This window comes from Excalfactoria chinensis, unplaced genomic scaffold, assembly GCF_039878825.1.
Source record: "Excalfactoria chinensis isolate bCotChi1 unplaced genomic scaffold, bCotChi1.hap2 Scaffold_85, whole genome shotgun sequence".
NCBI lineage: Eukaryota > Metazoa > Chordata > Aves > Galliformes > Phasianidae > Excalfactoria > Excalfactoria chinensis.
The window spans coordinates 216,071-243,232 of NW_027315717.1; the positions used below are offsets into that span (position 1 = coordinate 216,071).

A 27,162-nucleotide genomic window follows, 5' to 3' on the forward strand; every position below is an offset into this window, starting at 1 on the left:
GAGAAACTGGAAGGACAACACTCTCACGACGAGTATCCTGCCAACTACGCCAATAAAAATGTCTCGCTCCAATTAAGGAGTGAGGCAAGGTTCTTTTGATAAATTATGCTCGGCGTGAGATTAAGAAGAGAAGCATTCAAATGTTGATCCGACCAGTTTATTGGGAATAATAGACGGCTGAGGGGATGGGGAAGGGAGAGCGGCGGATACCAAAATTAGGGTGATGGGGAAGGGAAAGTGGGCGACAGGAAAGGTAGAAAAGGCAAGAATTACGGAAAGCGGGGAAAGTCACCTCCTGAACGCAGCAGCGTCCCGTTGCACGTCGTTTCGTTGGACCAGGAGGAACAAGCGCAGGGGAGAGCCGCAGCAGAGGGTCAGGCCGCAAGCAGCAGATCGGTGCAGCGCAGAGTGGGAGGTAGAAAGGGCAGCGAGGTATCGGGAGGCAGCGAGGTCTTACGGAGCAGGGTCTCGGGCAGCGAGGTCTCACGGAGCAGAGTCTCGAGCAGCAAGCCCAGGTGAATCCGGTGTCCGCCGTAGGAAGACGTTGGAGGAATCTGAAGCCAGATGCCTACGAGTTCTTCATGCATGCATCTTCTTCAGCATGCAGGCGTTCACGTAGTGAGGCATCTGATGTCAGACAACCTCCTTGTTCATGAAGAGAGGCATCTGATGTCAGAAAACCTCTCCTAAAATCCATGGTTTGTCCATGCTCTATTTATCCTTCTTCTTCCCAGCCTTCGGGACATTTCTGGAAGGCTTGGCTCAGAGTCCTGTGAATACCTCGGAGATGGCCCTCTTCCTTGAGATAGGCCCACACAAAAGACCACTTAGGGGCCATTCATCTGTATCTTATCTCCCTTTCGTAGCTCCCGGACTTGTCCATCTGTCATCTGTCTGTCATCTGTCACGTCACCCTTAAACAAAGGGGGTCTGGAACCGTGGTTCAGACTTGCCTGGACTTGTCCTTCTGTGTGTCTCTGGAACCTTGGCCAGGCTTCCCTGAACTTGTCCATTTCAGCAGACTTTGAGACAGTAATGTAAAAAGCATGGCCTCTTACACCACCCCGTGACTCAAAGTTTGCTTAAGAAATGGACCACTGCTGATCCAGGATGGTGAGAGAAAGATAGTAAGCATGAGGGAAAAAGGAGAGGGCAGGGGAATTAAAATGTTTCATGCAATCATTACAAAGGATTTTTCCTGCTTGGTTACAAATGTTGCACGGATGTGCTCGACTTCCCCATCACTTGATGAGGTTACAAAATACATAGAAGATACAACATGTTGAATAAGTTGAACAAAACATGGTATCATACATGGAAGAAACAGTAGAGTTGCGACAACACAAATCATAAAAGTAATCCCAGAAACATACACATCTCTTGTCAAAACTCAGACACTTTCCAACAACTGTGTTTTGGATGGAACTCCTGAACTGATGTGTTACTGAAAAGCATCAGTGCAAAGGGTTTTATGATAAATTTTACTTTTGTGACCACATCTAAAAGATATTAGATGAGTCCCATTGCTCACTTCCCAATTTGTTAATAATTTGGAAACACCATGGAGGAGTTACATGCAAATCACAATCAGTTTAACCAAAAGGGGTGAAAGAAGGGGTCAGAAGGAATGATATCACTGTGCAGGAAGTACCAGAAAGCCAGAATGATCTGAAAAAACAAAAATCTGAACCAAATTGTGAAGTTTTAACAGATCCAAGGACTGATATCAATCACAACCCACAACAAACCAAAACATAATATTATTGCTTCTAGCATGATCACATCTTCAATTTTTCTGTCACAAAACACAAATGGTTAAAATCAGCTATGAGCCATTCTGTTCAGTCAGTGTCCCACGGGAATCTTCTGAAAAATAAAACAAGACAACAACTTGCCCTTTTGGGGCTTTGTTAATACAATTAAAAAACGAGGGAACAATCCAGTGAGAATATATTTTATATTCCTTTTTTAGGGGTGTCCTTAGCCTTCCAAGGATTTTTGTTAATGTATTTCATTAATGTTAGGGAAATTGTCCTCAGGTTAGCTGAGTCAGTTGACACAGGCTGGCCAGTGTTTCCCTAGTTTATCAGCTTAACTGTATTGTGACTCACAGGGGTAGCTGGTAGGAGTGGTGAGGCCTTGGGACAGAAGGTGTTAAATGGAGAATCTTCTCTTTTTGTTGTGAGCTTTCTAACAAACATCCACCCTCCCCCCCCCCCCCCCCTCCCCTAGCTCACTTGAGGAGGGTGAAGGAATTAGTTTCCCAATTTCTCAGGTATCTCTTCTGTAACTGTGGGGGGGGACACTAGGAACTGGGGTCTCAAGTTTAGTCGGCCAACTGGTCACCAGCATCTCGAGCCTATCTGTTGATAGTCCATTCATTAGATCTCGAGGAATACCCTTTTGCAGGCCCAGGGTCCACAGTCTATTACGTTTGTGAGCAATGTTTCGCCTACCTGTTCTTACTGGCAATGAAACCTTTTCCATTCTATTAAGTTTCGGGCTAGGTGGCCTAGGAGCAAGGGTGGCTGCTGCAAGCCTTACTCCCTTTGGCTCAAATTTACTGGTAGAAGCCACGGGCCCAAATTTCCTTTCATAATTAATCAACTCTTGGGCAACCTCCCCCCATGTCCATACCTTAAAACCAGACTGTAAAGAGCCTGAAGTACTGGCTCCTTCTAAAGCAGCTCGAGCTCTCTCTCCCTGGGACATGGCCTGTATTTTACCTTGTAACTGTATACCAATAGGTTTCAGCGATTCTGGAAGCCCCCTAATTAAAGGAGTCATCCTTTCAGGATCAACAGGCATCATCATGGGGGATTCGTGCCGTGGCTGCAATTTCCTGTCATACATCATTTGCAGACAGGCAGCCTTTTGAACACTTTCAACCAATTGATCCACTGTCCCATTAATAGCAAGAGGGTCTCCCCTTTCTAAAGGGTTGAGACCACCAGCCCAGTAAGCAGCCCTCTGTGTTAGGGACCAGGGAGCACGATTGTTGCCGGTAGTTAAAAATACTCCTGGCCCCCAATAACCCTCAGCCTCCTTTTCGGTAAGCATTATTTGGTCTCCACCAGTTAGACTGACTCTCCATACATACTCCGTTTCAGATTCTCTTGGAGACCGGCTGAAATCCTTTTTCAATTTAGCTAGTTCAGTAGCTGAGAAAGGAATTTCTTTAACATTCATTTGAGGATCAAGGTCCTCACCATTATCGAAGGTATATTCAGTTTTTATAAGAGGACGCAGAGGGGCTACTGGGGTTTCATTATCAAAGCTTTCTTTTGTTTCTCTCAATTCCTCCTGAGGATAGATTTTCTCTTGTGGTGCACTATGGATAACAGTGTCACCCGTATCTTTATATGATAAGATTTCCTTAAAAGCCATTTGTAACAACACCGAATTATGCTTTTCTCTTTTCAATTGTTCTTCTAGATTTCCAATTTGGTTTTGCAGAGCTTTTACAAGCTCCTGTGTTGTTTTTACCGTTTCTTGTAACGACTGTATTGTCTGGTTTTCCGCCTTAAGTTGCTGGTCTCGGAACTCCACGGCTGCTTTTAAAGCAGCACCGAGTACCGCACAAATAAATGATTTACCTTTCCCAGCTCGGGTACGAGCCCCATGTTGCAAAACACAAATGCGGTCCGAAACAGCCTGCAAATTATGCCAATTTTCTCGTGCCCAGTCCAACCCTGTTAACGATGGCCTAGACGCATGCTTTTCTAGCAAATCAAACAACATATTTTCACCTTCCATAGCGAATATACTTTTACTCACTATCAAGACAACAAAATCTACAACGAAATCTACACTGAGGGAGGAGGTGACTCCTTATCTCCTCAGAGAGGCAAACACTTAGCAAAACAAAACCAGCAACTGCTCAAAACACTCCCTTACACAAAAGACCAAAAGACTCAAATCAACACTTCCAAAGAAAGTGTAAACACCTCAATCGCTCCTGGCTATCCTGTCAGGCCACAAAGAAAAACTTCAACCTTCAAGCCACACAAGTTAAAAAATAACTTCTAGGTTTCTCAAAAGAAATAAACTTCTTGGAGAAGCACACACGTCAAAATAAAAATTACTTCCTCACTTCCCCAAGAGGCGCACACACAAAACTTCAAATCCCGAAGTACGTTACAAGATACTTAAACCACCACAATGCAAAATAGTCTTCCCGGGGAGGCACACACATATAAAACAAAAGCAAATAGTCAAAATTAATCTATACGTCCCCGAGAGGTATACACGTAAGAAAGAAAGCAACAAAGTTTCAGGATATGGAGCGGTCTTCCTGGAGAGGTGCTCACGTCAAAGAAAGTTATCAAATTTATCGCTCCTTGCAACTCCAGGAGAAAAAGACAGAAAAGTTTTAGAGAAACTGGAAGGACAACACTCTCACGACGAGTATCCTGCCAACTACGCCAATAAAAATGTCTCGCTCCAATTAAGGAGTGAGGCAAGGTTCTTTTGATAAATTATGCTCGGCGTGAGATTAAGAAGAGAAGCATTCAAATGTTGATCCGACCAGTTTATTGGGAATAATAGACGGCTGAGGGGATGGGGAAGGGAGAGCGGCGGATACCAAAATTAGGGTGATGGGGAAGGGAAAGTGGGCGACAGGAAAGGTAGAAAAGGCAAGAATTACGGAAAGCGGGGAAAGTCACCTCCTGAACGCAGCAGCGTCCCGTTGCACGTCGTTTCGTTGGACCAGGAGGAACAAGCGCAGGGGAGAGCCGCAGCAGAGGGTCAGGCCGCAAGCAGCAGATCGGTGCAGCGCAGAGTGGGAGGTAGAAAGGGCAGCGAGGTATCGGGAGGCAGCGAGGTCTTACGGAGCAGGGTCTCGGGCAGCGAGGTCTCACGGAGCAGAGTCTCGAGCAGCAAGCCCAGGTGAATCCGGTGTCCGCCGTAGGAAGACGTTGGAGGAATCTGAAGCCAGATGCCTACGAGTTCTTCATGCATGCATCTTCTTCAGCATGCAGGCGTTCACGTAGTGAGGCATCTGATGTCAGACAACCTCCTTGTTCATGAAGAGAGGCATCTGATGTCAGAAAACCTCTCCTAAAATCCATGGTTTGTCCATGCTCTATTTATCCTTCTTCTTCCCAGCCTTCGGGACATTTCTGGAAGGCTTGGCTCAGAGTCCTGTGAATACCTCGGAGATGGCCCTCTTCCTTGAGATAGGCCCACACAAAAGACCACTTAAGGGCCATTCATCTGTATCTTATCTCCCTTTCGTAGCTCCCGGACTTGTCCATCTGTCATCTGTCTGTCATCTGTCACGTCACCCTTAAACAAAGGGGGTCTGGAACCGTGGTTCAGACTTGCCTGGACTTGTCCTTCTGTGTGTCTCTGGAACCTTGGCCAGGCTTCCCTGAACTTGTCCATTTCAGCAGACTTTGAGACAGTAATGTAAAAAGCATGGCCTCTTACACCACCCCGTGACTCAAAGTTTGCTTAAGAAATGGACCACTGCTGATCCAGGATGGTGAGAGAAAGATAGTAAGCATGAGGGAAAAAGGAGAGGGCAGGGGAATTAAAATGTTTCATGCAATCATTACAAAGGATTTTTCCTGCTTGGTTACAAATGTTGCACGGATGTGCTCGACTTCCCCATCACTTGATGAGGTTACAAAATACATAGAAGATACAACATGTTGAATAAGTTGAACAAAACATGGTATCATACATGGAAGAAACAGTAGAGTTGCGACAACACAAATCATAAAAGTAATCCCAGAAACATACACATCTCTTGTCAAAACTCAGACACTTTCCAACAACTGTGTTTTGGATGGAACTCCTGAACTGATGTGTTACTGAAAAGCATCAGTGCAAAGGGTTTTATGATAAATTTTACTTTTGTGACCACATCTAAAAGATATTAGATGAGTCCCATTGCTCACTTCCCAATTTGTTAATAATTTGGAAACACCATGGAGGAGTTACATGCAAATCACAATCAGTTTAACCAAAAGGGGTGAAAGAAGGGGTCAGAAGGAATGATATCACTGTGCAGGAAGTACCAGAAAGCCAGAATGATCTGAAAAAACAAAAATCTGAACCAAATTGTGAAGTTTTAACAGATCCAAGGACTGATATCAATCACAACCCACAACAAACCAAAACATAATATTATTGCTTCTAGCATGATCACATCTTCAATTTTTCTGTCACAAAACACAAATGGTTAAAATCAGCTATGAGCCATTCTGTTCAGTCAGTGTCCCACGGGAATCTTCTGAAAAATAAAACAAGACAACAACTTGCCCTTTTGGGGCTTTGTTAATACAATTAAAAAACGAGGGAACAATCCAGTGAGAATATATTTTATATTCCTTTTTTAGGGGTGTCCTTAGCCTTCCAAGGATTTTTGTTAATGTATTTCATTAATGTTAGGGAAATTGTCCTCAGGTTAGCTGAGTCAGTTGACACAGGCTGGCCAGTGTTTCCCTAGTTTATCAGCTTAACTGTATTGTGACTCACAGGGGTAGCTGGTAGGAGTGGTGAGGCCTTGGGACAGAAGGTGTTAAATGGAGAATCTTCTCTTTTTGTTGTGAGCTTTCTAACAAACATCCACCCTCCCCCCCCCCCCCCCCTCCCCTAGCTCACTTGAGGAGGGTGAAGGAATTAGTTTCCCAATTTCTCAGGTATCTCTTCTGTAACTGTGGGGGGGGACACTAGGAACTGGGGTCTCAAGTTTAGTCGGCCAACTGGTCACCAGCATCTCGAGCCTATCTGTTGATAGTCCATTCATTAGATCTCGAGGAATACCCTTTTGCAGGCCCAGGGTCCACAGTCTATTACGTTTGTGAGCAATGTTTCGCCTACCTGTTCTTACTGGCAATGAAACCTTTTCCATTCTATTAAGTTTCGGGCTAGGTGGCCTAGGAGCAAGGGTGGCTGCTGCAAGCCTTACTCCCTTTGGCTCAAATTTACTGGTAGAAGCCACGGGCCCAAATTTCCTTTCATAATTAATCAACTCTTGGGCAACCTCCCCCCATGTCCATACCTTAAAACCAGACTGTAAAGAGCCTGAAGTACTGGCTCCTTCTAAAGCAGCTCGAGCTCTCTCTCCCTGGGACATGGCCTGTATTTTACCTTGTAACTGTATACCAATAGGTTTCAGCGATTCTGGAAGCCCCCTAATTAAAGGAGTCATCCTTTCAGGATCAACAGGCATCATCATGGGGGATTCGTGCCGTGGCTGCAATTTCCTGTCATACATCATTTGCAGACAGGCAGCCTTTTGAACACTTTCAACCAATTGATCCACTGTCCCATTAATAGCAAGAGGGTCTCCCCTTTCTAAAGGGTTGAGACCACCAGCCCAGTAAGCAGCCCTCTGTGTTAGGGACCAGGGAGCACGATTGTTGCCGGTAGTTAAAAATACTCCTGGCCCCCAATAACCCTCAGCCTCCTTTTCGGTAAGCATTATTTGGTCTCCACCAGTTAGACTGACTCTCCATACATACTCCGTTTCAGATTCTCTTGGAGACCGGCTGAAATCCTTTTTCAATTTAGCTAGTTCAGTAGCTGAGAAAGGAATTTCTTTAACATTCATTTGAGGATCAAGGTCCTCACCATTATCGAAGGTATATTCAGTTTTTATAAGAGGACGCAGAGGGGCTACTGGGGTTTCATTATCAAAGCTTTCTTTTGTTTCTCTCAATTCCTCCTGAGGATAGATTTTCTCTTGTGGTGCACTATGGATAACAGTGTCACCCGTATCTTTATATGATAAGATTTCCTTAAAAGCCATTTGTAACAACACCGAATTATGCTTTTCTCTTTTCAATTGTTCTTCTAGATTTCCAATTTGGTTTTGCAGAGCTTTTACAAGCTCCTGTGTTGTTTTTACCGTTTCTTGTAACGACTGTATTGTCTGGTTTTCCGCCTTAAGTTGCTGGTCTCGGAACTCCACGGCTGCTTTTAAAGCAGCACCGAGTACCGCACAAATAAATGATTTACCTTTCCCAGCTCGGGTACGAGCCCCATGTTGCAAAACACAAATGCGGTCCGAAACAGCCTGCAAATTATGCCAATTTTCTCGTGCCCAGTCCAACCCTGTTAACGATGGCCTAGACGCATGCTTTTCTAGCAAATCAAACAACATATTTTCACCTTCCATAGCGAATATACTTTTACTCACTATCAAGACAACAAAATCTACAACGAAATCTACACTGAGGGAGGAGGTGACTCCTTATCTCCTCAGAGAGGCAAACACTTAGCAAAACAAAACCAGCAACTGCTCAAAACACTCCCTTACACAAAAGACCAAAAGACTCAAATCAACACTTCCAAAGAAAGTGTAAACACCTCAATCGCTCCTGGCTATCCTGTCAGGCCACAAAGAAAAACTTCAACCTTCAAGCCACACAAGTTAAAAAATAACTTCTAGGTTTCTCAAAAGAAATAAACTTCTTGGAGAAGCACACACGTCAAAATAAAAATTACTTCCTCACTTCCCCAAGAGGCGCACACACAAAACTTCAAATCCCGAAGTACGTTACAAGATACTTAAACCACCACAATGCAAAATAGTCTTCCCGGGGAGGCACACACATATAAAACAAAAGCAAATAGTCAAAATTAATCTATACGTCCCCGAGAGGTATACACGTAAGAAAGAAAGCAACAAAGTTTCAGGATATGGAGCGGTCTTCCTGGAGAGGTGCTCACGTCAAAGAAAGTTATCAAATTTATCGCTCCTTGCAACTCCAGGAGAAAAAGACAGAAAAGTTTTAGAGAAACTGGAAGGACAACACTCTCACGACGAGTATCCTGCCAACTACGCCAATAAAAATGTCTCGCTCCAATTAAGGAGTGAGGCAAGGTTCTTTTGATAAATTATGCTCGGCGTGAGATTAAGAAGAGAAGCATTCAAATGTTGATCCGACCAGTTTATTGGGAATAATAGACGGCTGAGGGGATGGGGAAGGGAGAGCGGCGGATACCAAAATTAGGGTGATGGGGAAGGGAAAGTGGGCGACAGGAAAGGTAGAAAAGGCAAGAATTACGGAAAGCGGGGAAAGTCACCTCCTGAACGCAGCAGCGTCCCGTTGCACGTCGTTTCGTTGGACCAGGAGGAACAAGCGCAGGGGAGAGCCGCAGCAGAGGGTCAGGCCGCAAGCAGCAGATCGGTGCAGCGCAGAGTGGGAGGTAGAAAGGGCAGCGAGGTATCGGGAGGCAGCGAGGTCTTACGGAGCAGGGTCTCGGGCAGCGAGGTCTCACGGAGCAGAGTCTCGAGCAGCAAGCCCAGGTGAATCCGGTGTCCGCCGTAGGAAGACGTTGGAGGAATCTGAAGCCAGATGCCTACGAGTTCTTCATGCATGCATCTTCTTCAGCATGCAGGCGTTCACGTAGTGAGGCATCTGATGTCAGACAACCTCCTTGTTCATGAAGAGAGGCATCTGATGTCAGAAAACCTCTCCTAAAATCCATGGTTTGTCCATGCTCTATTTATCCTTCTTCTTCCCAGCCTTCGGGACATTTCTGGAAGGCTTGGCTCAGAGTCCTGTGAATACCTCGGAGATGGCCCTCTTCCTTGAGATAGGCCCACACAAAAGACCACTTAAGGGCCATTCATCTGTATCTTATCTCCCTTTCGTAGCTCCCGGACTTGTCCATCTGTCATCTGTCTGTCATCTGTCACGTCACCCTTAAACAAAGGGGGTCTGGAACCGTGGTTCAGACTTGCCTGGACTTGTCCTTCTGTGTGTCTCTGGAACCTTGGCCAGGCTTCCCTGAACTTGTCCATTTCAGCAGACTTTGAGACAGTAATGTAAAAAGCATGGCCTCTTACACAAGGGCTCTGGGGCTGTGTTAATCCAAGAAGAATTTTATAGAGCAGCAGCTATGGTTCAAGATAAGGACTTGACTGAGCAGATAAACAGAGTGAGAACCAAGGACACCTCTAGGAAAAGAATGAATGGCTCGTGGCTTTGAAGAGGGGTTTTAGGGTTGTTATTGCAGCAGCTTTTCTCCAGTTAATGTGTGTGATTTTTGAACACCCTCGTCTGTCTGCTGTAAAAGTATGGCTTTTCGGGCAATAAAGCTGGAGCTTTTGATGTGCTCATATTGAGTCATGTCATCACTTCCCGCCTGTCTGGTATAGTGAACTGACTAGATCTTGGGACCAAACTCTGGGAACTCCACAGCAAGTGTTGCCCAAATAGGGACCCAGGATCGAAGGTCAGCATGTTCACAAAGTGTGAATCAGACAAAGAGCAGATACGTCAGGGGGCAGAGGCGCCTAGACTGACTGAGAGGGGTCTGCATGGTCCGGAGGGCAAGTGGAGAATGCGTCCAGAGGATCTCCAATTTGGGTACTGCAGGTGGTGGGACGCAGAGTTGCAGTGCACCATGGAAAGAGAGGTAGCCCTAAGTCTTTTACAACACTTTTTAGAAAAGAGGGGAATTAAAAGGTTTAAGCATGTACCAGGGCTTATAGCCTTTGGGGCTGCAAAGGGTGATTTAACAATGACAAATCGTATATTAAGGTAGATGAATGGAGGAATTTCTGGGACTCTTTATGGAACTTAGTAGTTGATGATGATAAGACAGCAAAGAAACTGATGAAGCCATGGCAGGAGGTTATAAATAGTTTAAAAAAGTATAACGTAGAACAGCAAGAAGCTAGTGAGAGCAAAAGCAACTTGGACGATGGTGGGAATGGGAAAGTGTTAGAAGAAGATAGTAAAACCTTGAGAAGCTGCAGGACTTGGAACTGCATATGAAGGAGGCATTGGTCTCTCCGAGCTCTCCACCGATGTCTTTACAGCCCCTGTCTATGCTGCTTCCCCGCTCCACATAGCGATCCTCCATCTTTGCGTTGGTCTGGTTACTAAAGACGCAATATTGGTGGGACAGTGGCAAGCTGTGTCTCAGCTCGCTTGCCTGGTTATATGCAACCTGCAGGGAGCTGCTCGGTCGGAGCATATAACTTTGTTAAAGACAAGGATGGACCAGCCACTCAAAGTTTCCTCCAAGAATGAGGGCTTAAACATGTTACAGGCATTGCTCATTCTCCCATGGGACATGCTATCACTGAGCACACTCATCAAACATTGAAATCCATTCTTAGAAAACAAAAAAACAAAAAAACCAAAAACAAACAAACAAACAAACAAACAACCAAAAAAAAAAAAAAAAAAAAAAAAAAAAAAAAAAAACGGGAGACACACCTCAAGAAAGTTTATGTAAGGCTTTGCTTGTACTGAATCTTTTGAATCGTGACCATACAGATACAGATCATGGATCATCATTGTGGGGCCTCCCCAATGCTCAAGGAGTGGCCAAGGGTTAATGCTTGGAATATGGCCACAGGACTTGGGAAGGTCCTTTACCACTGATAACTTGGAAGTTGTGGATATGCTTGTATTTCCACAGGGACTGGCCGTATGTGGGTTCCAGCATGATATGTTCGGCCTCATCTCAAGGTGGAAAATAGCATCCAGCCTTTATAGTAACTGGAATTGTGTGCCTCTTACAGAGTGGTATTGCTTTGTAACTTGTTGTGTTATAGATAATATTAGTAATGATTTGACATATTGTGTGATTTTCAGTGTTACCAGGGCAGTCACAAGAATTAGAATTTTAGGCAAATTTTAGCATTATCTAGGATGTGTGTTTTTTTGTTTTGTTTTGATTTGTTTTGTTTTGTTTGTTGTTGTTTTCTTTTCTATGTTAGTAATAGATCGAATGTGAATTAATCAGGATTTGATGTAATCAATGCTAGAATCTACAGGAATAGACCTTTTAATAGCACTTTTAATGTGTTAGTACTGCTCGGCTATGATGTCATCAGCCTACTAATTAGGTTTTTACTAAATTTGCAAAAACAAAACCTGGAAAGGAATCCCGGGCAAAGGGACAACCCTGTATCATAGAATTAATGCTTCTCAGGGAGCTGGGTGCACTTGGTGGGTGATGCAGAAAGATGGGGATGTTCAATATGTACCATAAGGGAATCTGATGTTGGGGGAGTGCAGTCAGTAATTCCGTGTACATATATGCATACAGACCTGTGTGTGTACTGCATTTTAATTATTGTTAATTTTTATAAAGATATGTTTTCTAAGCATGATATAGCGATGCAGAATAAGAGGTGGAATGTCATGGTTTTGTAATTTTTCCTATTGGTACTCCACATATCATAGTTAGTAAAACAAGTTTTCCTCCTTAGGTCATTGCCGTTGATCTGGTTGTTTCCTTGAGCCCAGCTCCCATCTCCCTACACCGTTCCTTTTGCCATTCCTATTTGTTTGGGGTAAGGGGGCCCATGGCGCTACTGTCGCTTCTGTCATGGACATAGATCTAGATAAGTCCATGACAGTGCCAGCAAGGAGACCAGCCCTGACACAGACGTTCATATTGCTGGCTACTGACTGCTGTCCCAGAGAGCTGCTGTAGAGACAGCAGGGCTGTTGTTAAACACACAAGATCTTCAGGCCTGCTCAAATGCGAGGACATGAAAGCATTGTGGCAGTGTAAAGTGAGCAGGAATGAAAAGAGCACGTTGTGCTGCTGTCCGTGACTGTAGCTGCCCCAGACCCAGGCAAGGTAGGAAGAGAGAAGAGCTAAGAAAAAGTCTATTTTGAAAGCTTTTTTGGCATTTTTTTACCAATTAGAGAATCTGGTTCCATGTTTGCATGAGAAAATCGAAAGTGGATTGGAAAGAATTCGTGAAATAAATTGCAGAGTATTTTTGAAGATTACTGTATCACAAACAATCAAAAATAGAAACTAGCCTAAAACATAAAGAACCACCACAGGGAATCATGTGAGGCAGATGTGCACTTTATTGATGGTGGAGAAGTGTGTATTGCAACACCCTGCTGAGAGCATGCTTGATCTCCCTGTTCCTCATGCCGTAAATAATAGGGTTTAGTGTTGGAGGAAACACAGAGTACAGAAGTGCCATCATCAGATCCATGGATGTGGAGGAAACAGAGAAGGGCATCAGATAAGCAAACAAGCCAGTACTGAGAAATAGGGAGACCACGGCCAGGTGAGGGAGGCACGTGGAGAAGGCTTTGTGCCGTCCCTGCTCAGAGGGCATCCTCAGCACGGTCTTGAAGATCTGCACATAGGACACAACTATGAAAACAAAGCAGCCAAAGACTAAACTTAAAGTAAAAATGATAAGCACAACTTCCCTGAGGTAGGAACCTGAGCAGGAGAGCTTGAGGATCTGGGGGATTTCACAGAAAAACTGGTTGACAGCATTGCCTTGGCAGAGAGGCAGTGAAAACGTACTGGCAGTGTGCAGCAGGGAATTGAGAAGCCCAGCGCCCCAGGCAGCTGCTGCCATGGTGGCACAAGCTCTGCTGTCCATCAAGGTCCCGTAGTGCAGGGGCTTGCAGATGGCAACGTAGCGGTCATAGGACATGACGGTGAGAAGGGAAAACTCTGATGAGATGAAGAAGACAAAGAAAAAGAGCTGTGCAGCACATCCTGCATAGGAGATGGACCTGGTGTCCCAGAGGGCGTTGGCCATGGCTTTGGGGAGAGTGGTGGAGATGCAGCCCAGGTCGAGGAGAGCCAGGTTGAGCAGGAAGAAGTACATGGGGGTGTGCAGGCGCTGGTCGCAGGCTACGGCTGTGCTGATGAGGCCGTTGCCCAGGAGGGCAGCCAGGTAGATGCCCAGCAAGAGCCAGAAGTGCAGGAGCTGCAGCTGCCGCATGTCTCCCAATGTCAGGAGGAGGAACTCACTGATGGAACTGCTGTTGGGCATCTGCTGTTCCTGACCATGGAGTCCTGTTCACTGTGTAGAAGATAATGACAAGCCCAGACTATTCTCTGAGACACTCCTCCAGCTGTACTATAAAAGTTCTCCTTTCTGCTCACTGCTGTTCTATAAAAAATTTCTGTTCCCTTTGGAAAATGTTCATTGAACTCCACAACTTGATTTATTTATTTATTTATTTATTTATTTATTTTCATGAGCTTCATCATCCCTGAAGAAGATTAGGCAGCTCTTACTTTCTTCTCATTTCCTATATCATATCCCAGCCATCTGGATATTTTCCTCCCTACTCCAATTGTTCTTTGTGACTACAGCCCCAGCCTCTGTGCACTTAAACTTCTATTTGAGAAATCAGCCTCTTTGCAGGATAAGTGAACTGTTAATGTCTGCAGAAAACAACAAGAAATGAAACTGGATTGAAGAAATACTGGGAAGTCTCAGAGCTGTGTTCAAGTTTGACAGACCCTTTTAGATATTTGCCTGCAATGCTCTTTCCTTCCCTAAGAAAAGGAAATGGAAAATCCCTGCTTTGGCTCTCCTCTTCAAAGAACCCTCAGAAACATCCTGTTGTGCAGTGGAGCTGTGATCCCCTGCCCCAGGCAGCAGCTGTGGCAGCACAAGCCCTGCCGGGGGGCTCCATCCCCCCACACATCTCCCCGCAGCGCCCTGGGCAGCTCCCTGGGCAGGCTGAGTGCTGAGCCTGGCAGGCGGCAGAGTCCCATAGCCGGCACACAGCCCCTGGGGCACAGCAGGGACCCTGCTCTGCAGGACAGCCCTGGGCACCCGCCTGCAGCCCCATATGCACAGCCTGCAGCCGTGCTGGGACATGCAGCCCTCAGGGCTGTGCTCTGATGCTGCAGCATGCAAGCCCTCAGCTGGAGCAGAAGTCTTTTTCCACAGTAAAGAAACATGCAGTGCCTGCAGCCAGATCTGCTATGGGATGTCCCAGTTATAGTTAACCCTCAATTAAAAGCATCTGCATTGCATACTGCCAGAGTCTTACTGTGTTGTGGTCCGTGAGCATTGCTCCTGCAGTGAGTTCACAGCCCGCTCACACCGTACACATCCTGGAAGCTCTCTCCAGTTTCTCTCTTCTCTCCTGTCCCCTGCAGACTGTGCTGGGCACGATAGCTGCTCCTGGGCACAGTTGTCTCTCTATAGCATTGTCCTCTTTTATCAGCTCCCTGTGTCCCCAGAGCCTAGGCCAGCGCAGCAGCAGGTGATCTCATTTGCATCCTTCCTACACATCTCCCTTGAGATGTTCCTGGGTCCTCATTGCTATCAGCTCCTGAAAGACAACAGTATCATAACAGTTCTTTGAAATCTGCTGAGTTATCCACCAGTCAATTCCAGACATCTGGTGAGTCCTACCAGAAAGTGTTTGATGAAACAAAAAGGACACCCACAGAAGGACAGGGAGGGTTGAACTTCCCCTGTGCAGGGCTGTGATCCAGATGAGGTACTGCATGCAACTCATTCCTAGATGCAGACCCGGGGGCTGAAATGGGATTCAGCGCCCCACAGACCCACAGGAGCTGGGATTCCTCTGCTTCAGCTCAGGTGTGCACAAGGAGTTGCCTGCATGTGAGCTCCTGCTCTGAGTCCTCGGCCCTTCAGCAGGGAGGCAGTTGCTCTCACAGAGATACTCCATAATGCTCAAGGTGCCTGGGGTGCTCCTGGATGTGTGCCATTGCTTGTAAACCATGTGGGAAATCCCTGAGATAGACACCTCCTATCTGAGCATCCTGAGAATTGAGGAGCGAGAAGTAGTTGTAAAGTTACAGGCCTGAGCTCTTGTTTGGACAACAGTGGCACAGTTTATTGGCTTCCACAAATACACTGTAGCACAAGAGGGATACAGAGTCTTGAGTATGGATGGGCGAGGAGAGAGGGAAGTGAGACTGTCCTCTGTTGGACTGCACCGATCTCTGCCTGGGGCCGGCAGAGCAGCCAGGTCAGAGCTAATGGGAATGACAAACAGAGGAGACCAACAGCGACTGTTCCCAGCTTCCTAATCAGGAAGAGCAAGTGGAAGATGCCTTCTGCAGACAGATGAGAGTCTCGTGTTGTCAGGCCCATGTCCCCTTTGGGGGCCTCTTTCAGTCCAGTATGTGCTGCAGGGACAGCACAGCAGGGCATGTGCCATCCAGGAGATCCCTGGAGAACACAGATGGCAGCTTCTTGACCAAGCTGTAGAGGAAAAAAGAAAAAGGAGAGGTGCTTTTTTGGATCTCATACTCACCAGCATGGAAGGGCTGGTGGCTGGTAGGAAATGTGAACATCCAAGGAGCACCGGGTCATGTGAGAGACACAAATGGATATTTATTTATTTATTTATTTATTTATTAAATATAACATTTTAAATTTTAAGTATGAATCTTTGAGGGAATTTTGTGTTTTATTTTTTTCTTTTCCTGTATTTACGATGTTTTCCAGAACTGTGTAGGACACATATGCCTTCAGGTACAGAGACACAGAGAGCGGAGCCAGTGCCAATGCCCTGTGACTAATGCCCAGCATCCACTGCTGCTCCAACCTGCAGCCTATTTGATGCCACTCATGCTCCAGTAGTCTCCCGCTCACGTAAATAAATGGCTGTGGTTCAGGGCATGTTTTCAGCAGGCCATTTGGACACTTGCTCCTCCCACTGCCCTCCAGATTGCTGCATCCATTGCTCTTTGTTTAGTCAGATACCTCCCAACTGTCTGGCTGATCTCTGACTTTCAGGGAAACTACTGGAATTTGCTCCTTCTCCCCAAAGTCTGATGGACTCTGTTGTCACAGAATCGCAGAACCACAGAATGACCCGGGTTGGAAGGGACCTCAAGGATCATGTAGTTCCAACCCCCCTGCCTGGCAGGGCCACCAAACATACACCTTTACTAGATCAGGTTGCTCAGGGCCCCATCCAACTTGGCCTTGAACACCTCCAGGAACGGGGCATCCACAACCTCCCTGGGCAGCCTGTTCCAGGGACTAACCACTCTCCTAGTAAAGAACTTCTCCCTAACATTCAACCTAAATCTTCCCTCCTTTAACTTGGATCCATTTCCCCTAGTCCTGCTATTATCAGCCCTTTCGAAGAGTTTACTCCCCTCCTGATTATAGGATCCCTTTTCGTAGTGAAAGGCTGCAATGAGGTCACCCCTCAGCCTTCTCTTCTCCAGGCTAAACAAGCCTAACTCCTTCAGCCTATCTTAACAGGGGAGGTGCTCCAGCCCCCTGATCATTTCTGTGGCCCTCCTCTGGACCCTTTCCAAAATCTCCACGTCTTTCTTGTACTGAGGGCTCCACACTGGACACAGTACTCCAAATGGGGCCTCACAAGAGCATAGTAGAGAGGAACAATCACCTCCCTATCCCTGCTGGCCACTCCTTTCCTGATAGAGCCCAGGATCCCATTTGCCTTCCAAGCTGCCAGAGCGCACTGCTGGCTCATGTTGAGTCTCTCGTCCATCAGGACCCCCAGGTCCTTCTCTGCCGAGCTGCTCTCAAGGACAACTCCTCCCAGCCTGTACAGGTGCCTGGGGTTCTTCTGGCCCAAGTGCAAAACCTTGCACTTTGCTGTGTTGAACCTCATTAGGTTCTCCGGAGCCCAGCTTTCCAGTCTGTTGAGGTCCCTCTGGATGGCATCCCTTCCTTCCATTGTATTAACCACAGCACTCAGCTTGGTAATTTAGGGATGTTATTGCAGTAGCTTTTTACTTTACAAAGTATTTTTGAGTAAACAAATGAAGGTCACAGTCGTTATCCTTCAGGAAGTTTTCTTCTATAAAATAAAGCCCTGTGGTGATAGTAATACCCATACAGAGTGGTTCATGGCAGAACAAACCCATATAAAGAAGCCGACATTGTGCCATGAAATTATCATTAAGGATCTATTAAACTTATTAGGAGCTATCTGGAGGATGCTGAGGATTTATAGAGCCCTTCATGGAGTGCTGTCCCATGACCTCAGCACTCTCAGAGAAAAGAACTTCCCCCTGACATCCAACCTCAGTCTTTTCTCCTTCAGCTTCAAACCATTTTGCCTTGTGCTGCTGTTATCTACCCTTTCAAAGAGTCGACTCCCCTCCTGTTTATAGGCTCCCTTTAGGGACAGAAAGGCTGCAGTGTAGTCAGCCTGCAGCCATCTTTTCTCCAGGCTGAACAAGTCAAGGCAAACAAGTCACAGCCTTTCCTTCATCCACAATCTCAGTCACCTCATAGAATCATAGAATTGCTCAGGTTGGAAAAGATCTTCAAGATCCTCAAGTCCAGCTGTAACCCAACCGTACTGCCTTAACTCAAACATCCCTCCTCTAAACCATGACCCCGAGCACCACATCCAAAAGGATTCCACTGATGGACTTTCACCACGAATTACAGCACATTTTTCCAAACCAGGTCAGATAAAAAGAAAATTCCAGACTTCCTACTCAAACCTTCACGTCCTTAGGAAGGGTGAATAGAGACAAATCAGAACTGGAGAGAAAAGGAGCTGCTAAAGTCTCTTTGGGTCATTCGTCCCCAGTGGCACTGCTCAGCAGCAGCAAAAACATCAAGGAGTTCCAGCACTGCTTTTCTCCTGAAGTCAAAGAATCCCAGCTGAGTCCAGGATGGTACCCAGCCCTCATTCCATATCACTTACAGATTCCATGCTTTTCCATACATTCCAAATAACTGCTGTCATCTTTCCTGATGGTTTTTTATATACACACACCGATATCATTCCCACAGTCTATGGCCCATCCCTCTAAATTGGCAGTGGTGCCCATTGAGTCCATGCCTTTGGCCTCCATGTGTCATAGCCGTCATTCAGGGCAGGTAGGATGATGTGTGGTGTTGGATTGTTGTGTGCTGGATCCAACTGTGGTTCTATGAGCATTCCTTCTTTTTTTAAACTGCAGAATTTTGACTGGAATACCATTAATGAGGCACAGAGCAATCATAGGAAGGATAATTTGCAGTATAATATGGTAACTAAGACAAAACTGAACGTAGAGACTTCAAAAAGCCAGGGAAGTAGGATCCCTCATTTCCTGTCCTGTGATGATGTGAGAGAATCCCCACACGTCCTTCTCTTATACTGTATAAACTTTGATTCCTTCTGGAAGATGCAGTGGCTTGTGGGATAGTGCAGCAAATCTGGTGGTGCCTCATCTGGATTTGTCTGAGCCAAAACCAGATGCCAACACACAAACAATCAAGTGCTCATTGGAACTACTGGGGTGTATTTCATTCACTCTGCACTATCACTTTCCCCACAGGAGTTTTTTCAGGGCAATCCTCACTTCCCTATTCCTTATACCATAGATGACAGGGTTAAACATGGGGGTCAGAATCGTGTAAAACAGGGCAAGGTATTTGTCAGTGTCTGCAGAGTCCCTTGAGCGGTGTTTGAAGTACGCAACCGTAGCTGAGCCATAAAAGAGAGTCAGCACCATGAGATGTGAGGAGCAGGTGGAAAAGGCTTTGTGTCTGCTCAGAGCAGAGTTCATTTTCAGAATCGTCCAGATAATTCTAATGTAGGAAACGATGATCATGAAAAAGGGAAGGACAACGAATAGCAGGATGATAGTGTTCAGGGTCACACGGTTCCAGAAAGTATCTGCACAGGCCAGCTCCAACAGAGGGGGAACATCGCAGAAAAAATGATGGAGGTGATGGGATGCACAGAAGGGCAAGGTGAACACTTGGTAGGTCTGGCCCACTTGTATTGGTACGGTAACCATCCATGAGACGACCACCAGTCTGACACAGAACCCCCCATTCATCACCAGGCTGTAGCGCAGGGGGTCACATATGGCCACGTAGCGGTCGTAGGCCATGGCGGCCAGCAGGAGGCACTCAGTGCTTCCCAGAGAAACCAGGAAATACAGCTGGGCAACACAGCCAAAGAAGGAGATCCAGACATCTCCCGTCAAGAAACACACCAGCATTTTGGGGAGAGTGGATGATATGTAGCAGATCTCCAAGAAGGACAAGTTTCTCAGGAAGAAATACATGGGGCTGTGGAGGCTCAAGTCCAGCACTGTAACCAGCACAATCAGGCTGTTCCCAATGATGACTGTGACATAAATGAGCAGGAAGATGGTGAAGCACAATCCTGGCAGCCCAGGGGGATCAGAAAACCCCAGAAGAAATCCAGGTCCATCAGTGTGATTCTTCAGGATATTTCTTTGGAGCATTTTCGCTGCATAAAACAACACCAACATCACTGTTAGAGAATTCCCATCCACAGCTATGTACAGCTCCAGCACACAGCCTAGAGACAGCAGAGCAAAACGGACATCAGGATCAGGAGAGCTTGATCAAAATCTGAACGAAGGTATGGAAACCTAATATGGTCCAGTGGACAGATACAAGATGGCACCCAGGACTGCACGGTTGAGCATGGGGCAGAAAGTCCCATGATTGGTCCTCCTTCTGAAAGAGTTGCCTATGCAATGCCCCAAGCATGCAGTGCAGCTGTGAGCCTCTGGCCTCATGCAGCACCTCGAGCAGCAAAAGGCCCCTGTGCTGCTGGGGGTCTCCTTCCCCCCATCACATCTCCCTGCAGCTACCTGGGCAGCTCTCCGGGCAGGCTGAGTGCTGAGCCTGGCTGGCGGCTGAGTTCCTGCCCCAGTACGCTGACCTGGGATGTAGGGATCCTGGCTCTGCAGGACACCTTTACACTTCCATAGGGACGAGATTCAGCTGAATCCATTCAGGCATCTTATCCTCAGGTTGTAGTCCTGGCTCCTGGAGGGGACTCAGCTCCCTCCCATGCCTCCCACACACCCAGACGGTCCAGCACTGACCACACATCTGGCCACAAGCAACTGGCCCCCTGCACCCCTCCTCTCGCACAGCCTTCTTTCTCCTCCATCGACATTCATTCCCATCTTTGCCTGTTGCAGTCACTCTCCAGTTATCAGCTCTCACCTTCTGCATTTCCCTCTTGGATCCCCAGTGCTACCCCCATGCTGGCTGTACCTCCCTCTCCTTGATGGAGCTGCCATCTGTGTCACACGGGTTGTGCTGCACTCGGTGACATCTCGGTGTCTGCTGTAAGACAAAATGCCCTTAAATAGGACATCTCCTTTTTTGGACAGCGATCCTTGAAACCTTCATCTGCAACACTGAGACCTCCCTAAGGAGCAGTTCAGGCCTTGAAGACTTGAGGGAAATGGCTTGTTAGGTCTTTCTGCACTGTAATGAGCCCCACAGTGTATGTGGTGCCTGTGAACTTTGGGGACCGAGAGAAGACTGCTGTAAGCAAATGATGCAGGTGCAGTCAAAATGCTGTCCAGAAATGTTAGAGAGTGTTGGAGCTGTAATTGGTCCCTGTGGGGCCATTACCAACAAAGCCTCCCCACAGCTGTGTTAGAGCAGATACCTGGAGGCTGTGATTACAGGCAGGCCTTCATCTATTTGCTTAGCACCACTACTATGGGGAAGTGGGCTACAAACTTCAGATCAAGATGATCAGCGCAGCACCAATAGATGGTAGCCTGACAATCACACCTGGTTTGACTGTGATGTTGTTGGCTAGTCTCAGTCTTCTCAGTTGGCAAAGCACAAAGAGAAGTTTGTTACTGTCAGACTTTTGCTCTTTCTACTGCCACTATTGATGGAGGGTAGTAAAGGACACCAGACACTCCTTGAATAACTTCTCATTTTGCAGTTTTTCATATACAGCCAGTTGACCATGAAAACTACAGAGCCCATTGGCTGTGTGCTACACCGTGTCAATTTCTGGGAAGCCAGTGAAACATTAGGGCAAGTGAGGCTCTTCTTGAGATAATCCTTTAAAGAATTAAGAATAATTGGTATGGTTGTCCAGGCTGAGCGGCTTATAGTAGACTCCCACAGTGACATCCACTTTATTTCCTTGTCCCTTAATCCATACACAGAGGCTTTCAACCATGTCACTGCTGACTGTAAGCTCCATTCCATCCAGCCCACCACATACAGCACCCCTATTCTCTCTTGCCTGCCCTGCATCTCTGACCTGGAGAGCCCAGAGCTCTCATACAGCACACCCCTCACAGGACCATTCCCACCATGTCTCATGCTGAAGATGCTGAAGCACACAGGGCCTCTACCTTTGGGTGCCAACGTGAAAAACCAATAAGCCTTGCACATGGGCACCCGGGGGGCTGGTTGTTCCCTTGGAAGCTCTTGTCTGTGGCTGTGTGGACAAAGGGCCTTTTCTCCTGGGAGGAGAATAGGAGTGTTGTCAGGGCCTGCAGAGAAGCAGTGAGGAAGGCTAAAGCTCACATGGAGCTGAAGCTGGTGAATGAGATAAAGGATAATAAGAAGGTGATCTTCCTACTGGTTTTAATTTCACTTTGGTTTTCCTCTTTTCCTCTGAAAGCTGTTAGTAACTCAAGCCTTATGTGATATTTGAACAAAGCGTACAGCTTAGACAGATACGATTGTGAGAGGGCCAACACATACAGGAGAACTATTTTGTAAAAATCTCCTAAATAAGCTCATGTTTTGCTTCACTTGTGTATGAGGGTCATTTCACCTTAATGTAACCGGGGGGACTGTGAATCTGGTTGTCACTGACTCAATTCATGGGCGGGACGTGACAGCGTTGAATGAACTAGAGAAGGAATGTAGCTGGCAAAGGACCCTAGAGACCTAAAGGCAAAGGACCCAAAGGACCTAAAGAGACTTTAGCAGATCCTTTCCTCTGTAGTTCTGATTTGTCTCTATTCACCCTTCCTAAGGACGTGAAGGTTTGAGTAGGAAGTCTGGAATTTTCTTATTTATCTGAATTGGTCTGGAAAAATGTGCTGTCATTCATGGTGAAAATCCATCAGTGGAATGCATTGGGATGTGGTGCTCGTGGACATGGTTAAGAGGAGGGTTGTTTGAGTTAAGGTAGTACAGCTGGTTTACAGCTGGACTTGAGGATCTTGAAGATCTTTTCCAACCTGAGCAATTCTATGATTCTATGAGGTGACTGAGATTGTGGATGAAGGAAAGGCTGTGACGTTTGCCTTGACTTGTTCAGCCTGGAGAAAAGATGGCTGCAGTGTGACCACTCCTCAGCCTTCCTGTCCCTAAAGGGAGCCTATAAACAGGAGGGGAGTCAACTCTTTGAAAGGGTAGATAACAGCAGCACAAGGCAAAATGGTTTGAAGTTGAAGGAGGGAAACTGAGGTTGGATGTCAGGGGGAAGTTCTTTTCTCTGAGAGTGGTGAGGTGCTGGAAAAGCCGCCCAGAGAGGCTGTGGATGCCCCGTCCATCCCTGGAGGTTTTCAAGGCCAGGTTGGATGGGGCCCTGGGCAGCCAGGCCTAGTGTTAAATGTGGAGCTTGGTGGTCCTGAATGCTGCATGGGGGTTGGAGCTTCATGATCCTTGTGGTCTCTTCCAACCCAGACCATTCCATGATTCAATGATTCTATGATTGGTACAACACCTTCCACAGCTGCATTACCAACAAACTAGCTGGCTGTTATTATTATTATTAATTAATTAATTTATTTATTTATTTTAATAATGCAGTGAAAAGTGCACGGAAAATTGCCTGGACCAATTTCAAGAAGCAGTTATCAGAGATGTGAGGGTAAGCAAGTGAGAACAAAGTAGTGGTGTCCATCAGGGATTAACAGTAAGGCCAGTGCTGCTCAATGGGTTCACTAATGAGTGAATGCTGGAGTGCAGTGCGCTCACAGGGAGCTTTTGGGGAAACCCAGCTCAGGAGGGTGGTCAATATGTGGGAGGGGAAGACTCACGTGCTAAATCCTACAGATACTTAGTTAGCTGTTTCCCATGAGATTGGTCATATACTTGAACAAGTTGTCCACAGTCACACATCCCACTTCACAGCTGTACTTGGTTCTGTACTGCATGCAGTGTTATATGAGAACTGAAAGCACTGTGAGCTGTTGGGTGTGGTGCCTTCTGGGGTGTTATTGGAGGGCTTTGTGGGCAGCATCCAGAGTTCACTCTACGTGGATGCTGCCCAAGGAAATGACAGTGTGTTAAGGAAACCACACTTTCTGAAAACATATTTCCAAACGAAAGGGTTTACTGGGGTGATTAGAGGCAGACAAAGAAGCAGACTGCAGGGCAAGCACAGGGGACATTTTAACAGTGCTTTGTTACTCCTCAAAGTAAAAATGAAAGAAGGGTTGGAGGAATATCAGCACTGTTTTGTAAAGTCGTGGTTGCATTGCCTCCCATTTTCACCAAACAGCAGTCCGCTGGTTGCAGATTCAACAGGACTTTGGGGGAACATCGGTGTCACTTTGGGGTCACATTAAGGTCACACTGAGGGAACTCTGGGGACACTTCAGGGTCACTTTGGGGTCACATTGGGGTCACTTTGAGGTGCCTGCCTCATAGGGGTGGGTTTTTACTCATGGGAGGGGGCAGGGCTTTGGGAAGAGCACTGGGGCCTTGTAGAGGCAGTCATGGTTTTGAGGGGGTGGGTATGGCCTAGTGGGTGGGGCAGGGGGGCCTAATAGAGTTGTGATGGCTTGATTGGGTGAGGCCTGGTAGGAAACCAATGACTGAGTCACGAAGGAGCCTGACAGGAAGGCGACACCAACAGTGGGCGTCCAACTGGAAACTGAAGTCTTGAAACAATGAATCAGGGCCAGCACTCCATGTAGCGCTCTATAAACCCTCAACACCCACCAATTAACTCCTAATAAGTTTAATAGATCCTTAATGATAATTTCATGGCCCACAGTCAATTCCCTTATACGGGTTGGTTCTGCCATGAATCACTCCGTATGGGTTTTACTATTGCCACAGGGCTTTATTTTAAGAGGCCTTCTTGAAGGATAGTGACTGTGACCTTCATTTATTTATTCCAAAATCCTTTGTAAAAAGTTCATATCACAGTGAGTATTTGTGGACCAACCTCCCCATGGAGCTTCTGATCTCCTTGTTGCATAGTGTGTAGATGATGGGGTTTGTTAAAGGGAAGATGACCGTATGGAAAAGAGCAACGACTTTTTCCATTGGGACGGCCCGGAAGGGGAGGACATAGATATAAATTGCTGGGCCAAAGGTGACCAAAACCACAACCATGTGGGAAATGCAGGTGGAGGTGATTTTGTTCTTGGCCTCAGAGGAGTACGCCCGGAGCTTCAACACTAGGGCGGTGTAGGAGATGAGGAGGATCACAAAGCACACCATGATGACAGAGCCGTTGTTGAGGAACATCAGCATTTCCACTGTGTCAGTGTTGGCACAGGCCAACTTTGCCAGCTGTCGGACATCACAGAAGAAGTTGTCCAGGATGTTGGGGCCGCAGAAGGGGAGAGTGATGGTGAGAGCAAATAGAACGATGCCGTGAATGAGGCCGCCGCCCCACGAAGCTCCGAGCAGGGTGCAGCAAACAGTCTTGTTCATGAGCATGGTGTAGCGAAGGGGTTTGCAAATGGCAACGTAACGATCGTAGGCCATGGCCAAGAGCAAGAAGGCTTCCACTGCTCCCAGGAAGTGAAGAAACAAGAGCTGAGCCATGCAGCTGTTGTAGGAGATGGTCTTTGGGTTTGAGAATAAGTCAGCCAGCATTTTGGGTAGGGTGACAGAGCAGTAGCAGATATCCAGGAATGCCAGATTGGCCAGGAAAAAGTGCATGGGTGATCCCAGTTGGGAATCACCCCAAACTGCGAGAATGATGAGGATATTGCTTGGGAGAACTGCCATGTAGAACAGTAGGAAGCAGGAGAAGAGAACCGACTGCACTCCGTGGGTGTGAGACAATCCCAGCAGAACAAACTCTCTGACTTTTGTTGAGTTCTCGTGCTCCATTTGGACTCTTGAGAGCTCTGACAAACAGTAATAAAGAAACCAGTGCAAACATATTGCAATATTACAGCAACGTGGGCTGTACTTACACTATGCACACCCTACGAGCATTGCTTGGTGTGATGGAACTCCTTATGGGGAAATACTTGAAAGCTGGTAATGGAGATTCCCACTAAGGCAGGCTCTGTACTGCAATTGGGAGCTGAATGTCAGCAGATGATGGGATGGTCCATGTTTTCTCTCTCTGGAAACTGGCTCCAGAATTGATTCTAGGTTGTAGACCATCAGTGCAGTCTCCTGTAGTGCTGCTCTTTGTGGTTTGAGCTGATTTCTAACATCACCAACAGCTGCACAGAGGTCAGTGCCATTCCTTTTCTCCCAAGCCTTACAAATCCACTCAGCTTTTGTGATGGGAGCACTGAGAATTACAGCAATTCCATCTCTGTGTGTAGAATCAGCCACCAAATGCACAACATTGCAGCTGAAGCCCTTTCAGATAACTCTTCCAAATGCATCTCTCTTCCTGAACGCTGTACAGCACAGCACTGAGGTCCACATCCATGCCCAGTGCAGTGGACAACATGAGGAAGGTGAAGGCTCTAACTATCTGTGCACAATGAAGGGCACATGGAGGCCTGATGACACGGCTGTCTGATTTGCTGAGGTTGGCAGAGGTGGAATCTGGGAGGTCTGATACAACCAAGACAGTCTCACATTCCAGGCAATGACAACAACCATTTTGTTCCCAGATTGTCCTGAAATGGCCCCAAATTGTCCCTAAGTTGACTCAAAGTGTCTTCTAATGTCCCCAAAATGACCAAAGGTGACCACAAATTGCCCCAAATTACCCCAAAAGTGTCCCCGTATGTCCACCAATGTCCACAAGTTGTCCTGATTTACCACCTTTTGGTCCACAAATTGACCCATACTTTCCACAAGCTGATACAAATTGACACCAAATGCCCTCCAAGGTCTCCAAATCAACCCAAGTTAGCCTAAAATTGTCTCCAAATTGTTCCAAATTAACCCTGATTGTCTCCAAATTGACCCAAAATGTTCCCTAATGTCCCCAAATTGACACAAACCACCCCCAAATTGCCCCCAAATGTCCTCAAATGTCCACAAATTGTCCCAAATTAGTTCAAAAATGTCCCCAAATTGACACAAATTTTCCCCACTTGTTTCCAAATTGACCCCAAATCTCCTCTAATGTCCCCAAATTGGCCCAAATTAATCCAAATTGCCCCAAATTGACCCAAGATGTCTTTTAATATCCCCAAATTGGCCCATTATCCTCAAGTTGTCCCCAGATAGAGACAAACTGTCCCCAAATTGACCCAAATTGACCAAAAATGTCCTCTGATGTCCCAGCATTGTCCCAAATTACCCCTAAATTGTTCCCAAATGGACTCCAAATTGCCCCAAATTACCCCCAAATTGTCCCCAAATTGATCCCAAATTACCCAAAAACTATCTCCAAGTTGACTCAAAATGTCCCCAAATTCTCCAAAATTGCCCCCCACATGTCCCCACATCGACCCAAATTGACCACCAGGCCTAAAATCACACCCATTCATTAGAAAAGGAAACCAGTTATGAAGCACTCCCATCTGTTGTGAGTCAATGGGGTGCACTCATTTGCCAGCTGCAAAGCAGATCGCAAT

General features: G+C 46.5%; 5 protein-coding genes across 5 annotated transcripts; all 5 read right to left on the minus strand.

The window, feature by feature from the left end:
* Positions 1 to 837: 837 nt before the first annotated feature.
* LOC140265426 (uncharacterized) lies at positions 838 to 4,075 on the minus strand. The gene has a single exon (XM_072361348.1). It carries the CDS (start codon positions 3,754 to 3,756, stop codon positions 2,272 to 2,274), a length of 1,485 nt encoding a protein of 494 aa, XP_072217449.1. The 5' UTR covers positions 3,757 to 4,075; the 3' UTR covers positions 838 to 2,271.
* Positions 4,076 to 5,128: 1,053 nt separating this feature from the next.
* LOC140265427 (uncharacterized) lies at positions 5,129 to 8,450 on the minus strand. The gene has a single exon (XM_072361350.1). It carries the CDS (start codon positions 8,129 to 8,131, stop codon positions 6,647 to 6,649), a length of 1,485 nt encoding a protein of 494 aa, XP_072217451.1. The 5' UTR covers positions 8,132 to 8,450; the 3' UTR covers positions 5,129 to 6,646.
* Positions 8,451 to 12,805: 4,355 nt separating this feature from the next.
* Positions 12,806 to 13,741, minus strand: LOC140265431 (olfactory receptor 14J1-like). The gene has a single exon (XM_072361354.1). The coding sequence runs from the start codon at positions 13,739 to 13,741 to the stop codon at positions 12,806 to 12,808; it is 936 nt and encodes a 311-aa protein (XP_072217455.1).
* A 5,246-nt stretch (positions 13,742 to 18,987) lies between these two features.
* Positions 18,988 to 20,699, minus strand: LOC140265371 (olfactory receptor 10AG1-like). Its single transcript, XM_072361287.1, has 2 exons — positions 20,660 to 20,699; positions 18,988 to 20,000 (listed from the first exon to the last, which is right to left on the minus strand). The coding sequence occupies exons 1-2, from the start codon at positions 20,697 to 20,699 to the stop codon at positions 18,988 to 18,990; spliced, it is 1,053 nt and encodes a 350-aa protein (XP_072217388.1).
* Positions 20,700 to 24,577: 3,878 nt separating this feature from the next.
* Positions 24,578 to 25,501, minus strand: LOC140265373 (olfactory receptor 4M1-like). Its single transcript, XM_072361288.1, has one exon. It carries the CDS (start codon positions 25,499 to 25,501, stop codon positions 24,578 to 24,580), a length of 924 nt encoding a protein of 307 aa, XP_072217389.1.
* Positions 25,502 to 27,162: the final 1,661 nt, after the last annotated feature.

What these genes read in the sequence shown, in the direction of transcription:
- LOC140265426 (XM_072361348.1), bottom strand. Translation starts at nt 3,756, where the DNA reads ATGGAAGGTGAAAATATGTTGTTTGATTTGCTAGAAAAGCATGCGTCT.
- LOC140265427 (XM_072361350.1), bottom strand. Translation starts at nt 8,131, where the DNA reads ATGGAAGGTGAAAATATGTTGTTTGATTTGCTAGAAAAGCATGCGTCT.
- LOC140265431 (XM_072361354.1), bottom strand. Translation starts at nt 13,741, where the DNA reads ATGCCCAACAGCAGTTCCATCAGTGAGTTCCTCCTCCTGACATTGGGA.
- LOC140265371 (XM_072361287.1), bottom strand. Translation starts at nt 20,699, where the DNA reads ATGGGGGTAGCACTGGGGATCCAAGAGGGAAATGCAGAAG. An exon ending in CCAAGAGGGAAATGCAGAAG is followed by an intron (nt 20,001 to 20,659) that starts GTGAGAGCTGAT and finishes TGCTGTCTCTAG; the next exon opens with GCTGTGTGCTGGAGCTGTAC.
- LOC140265373 (XM_072361288.1), bottom strand. Translation starts at nt 25,501, where the DNA reads ATGGAGCACGAGAACTCAACAAAAGTCAGAGAGTTTGTTCTGCTGGGA.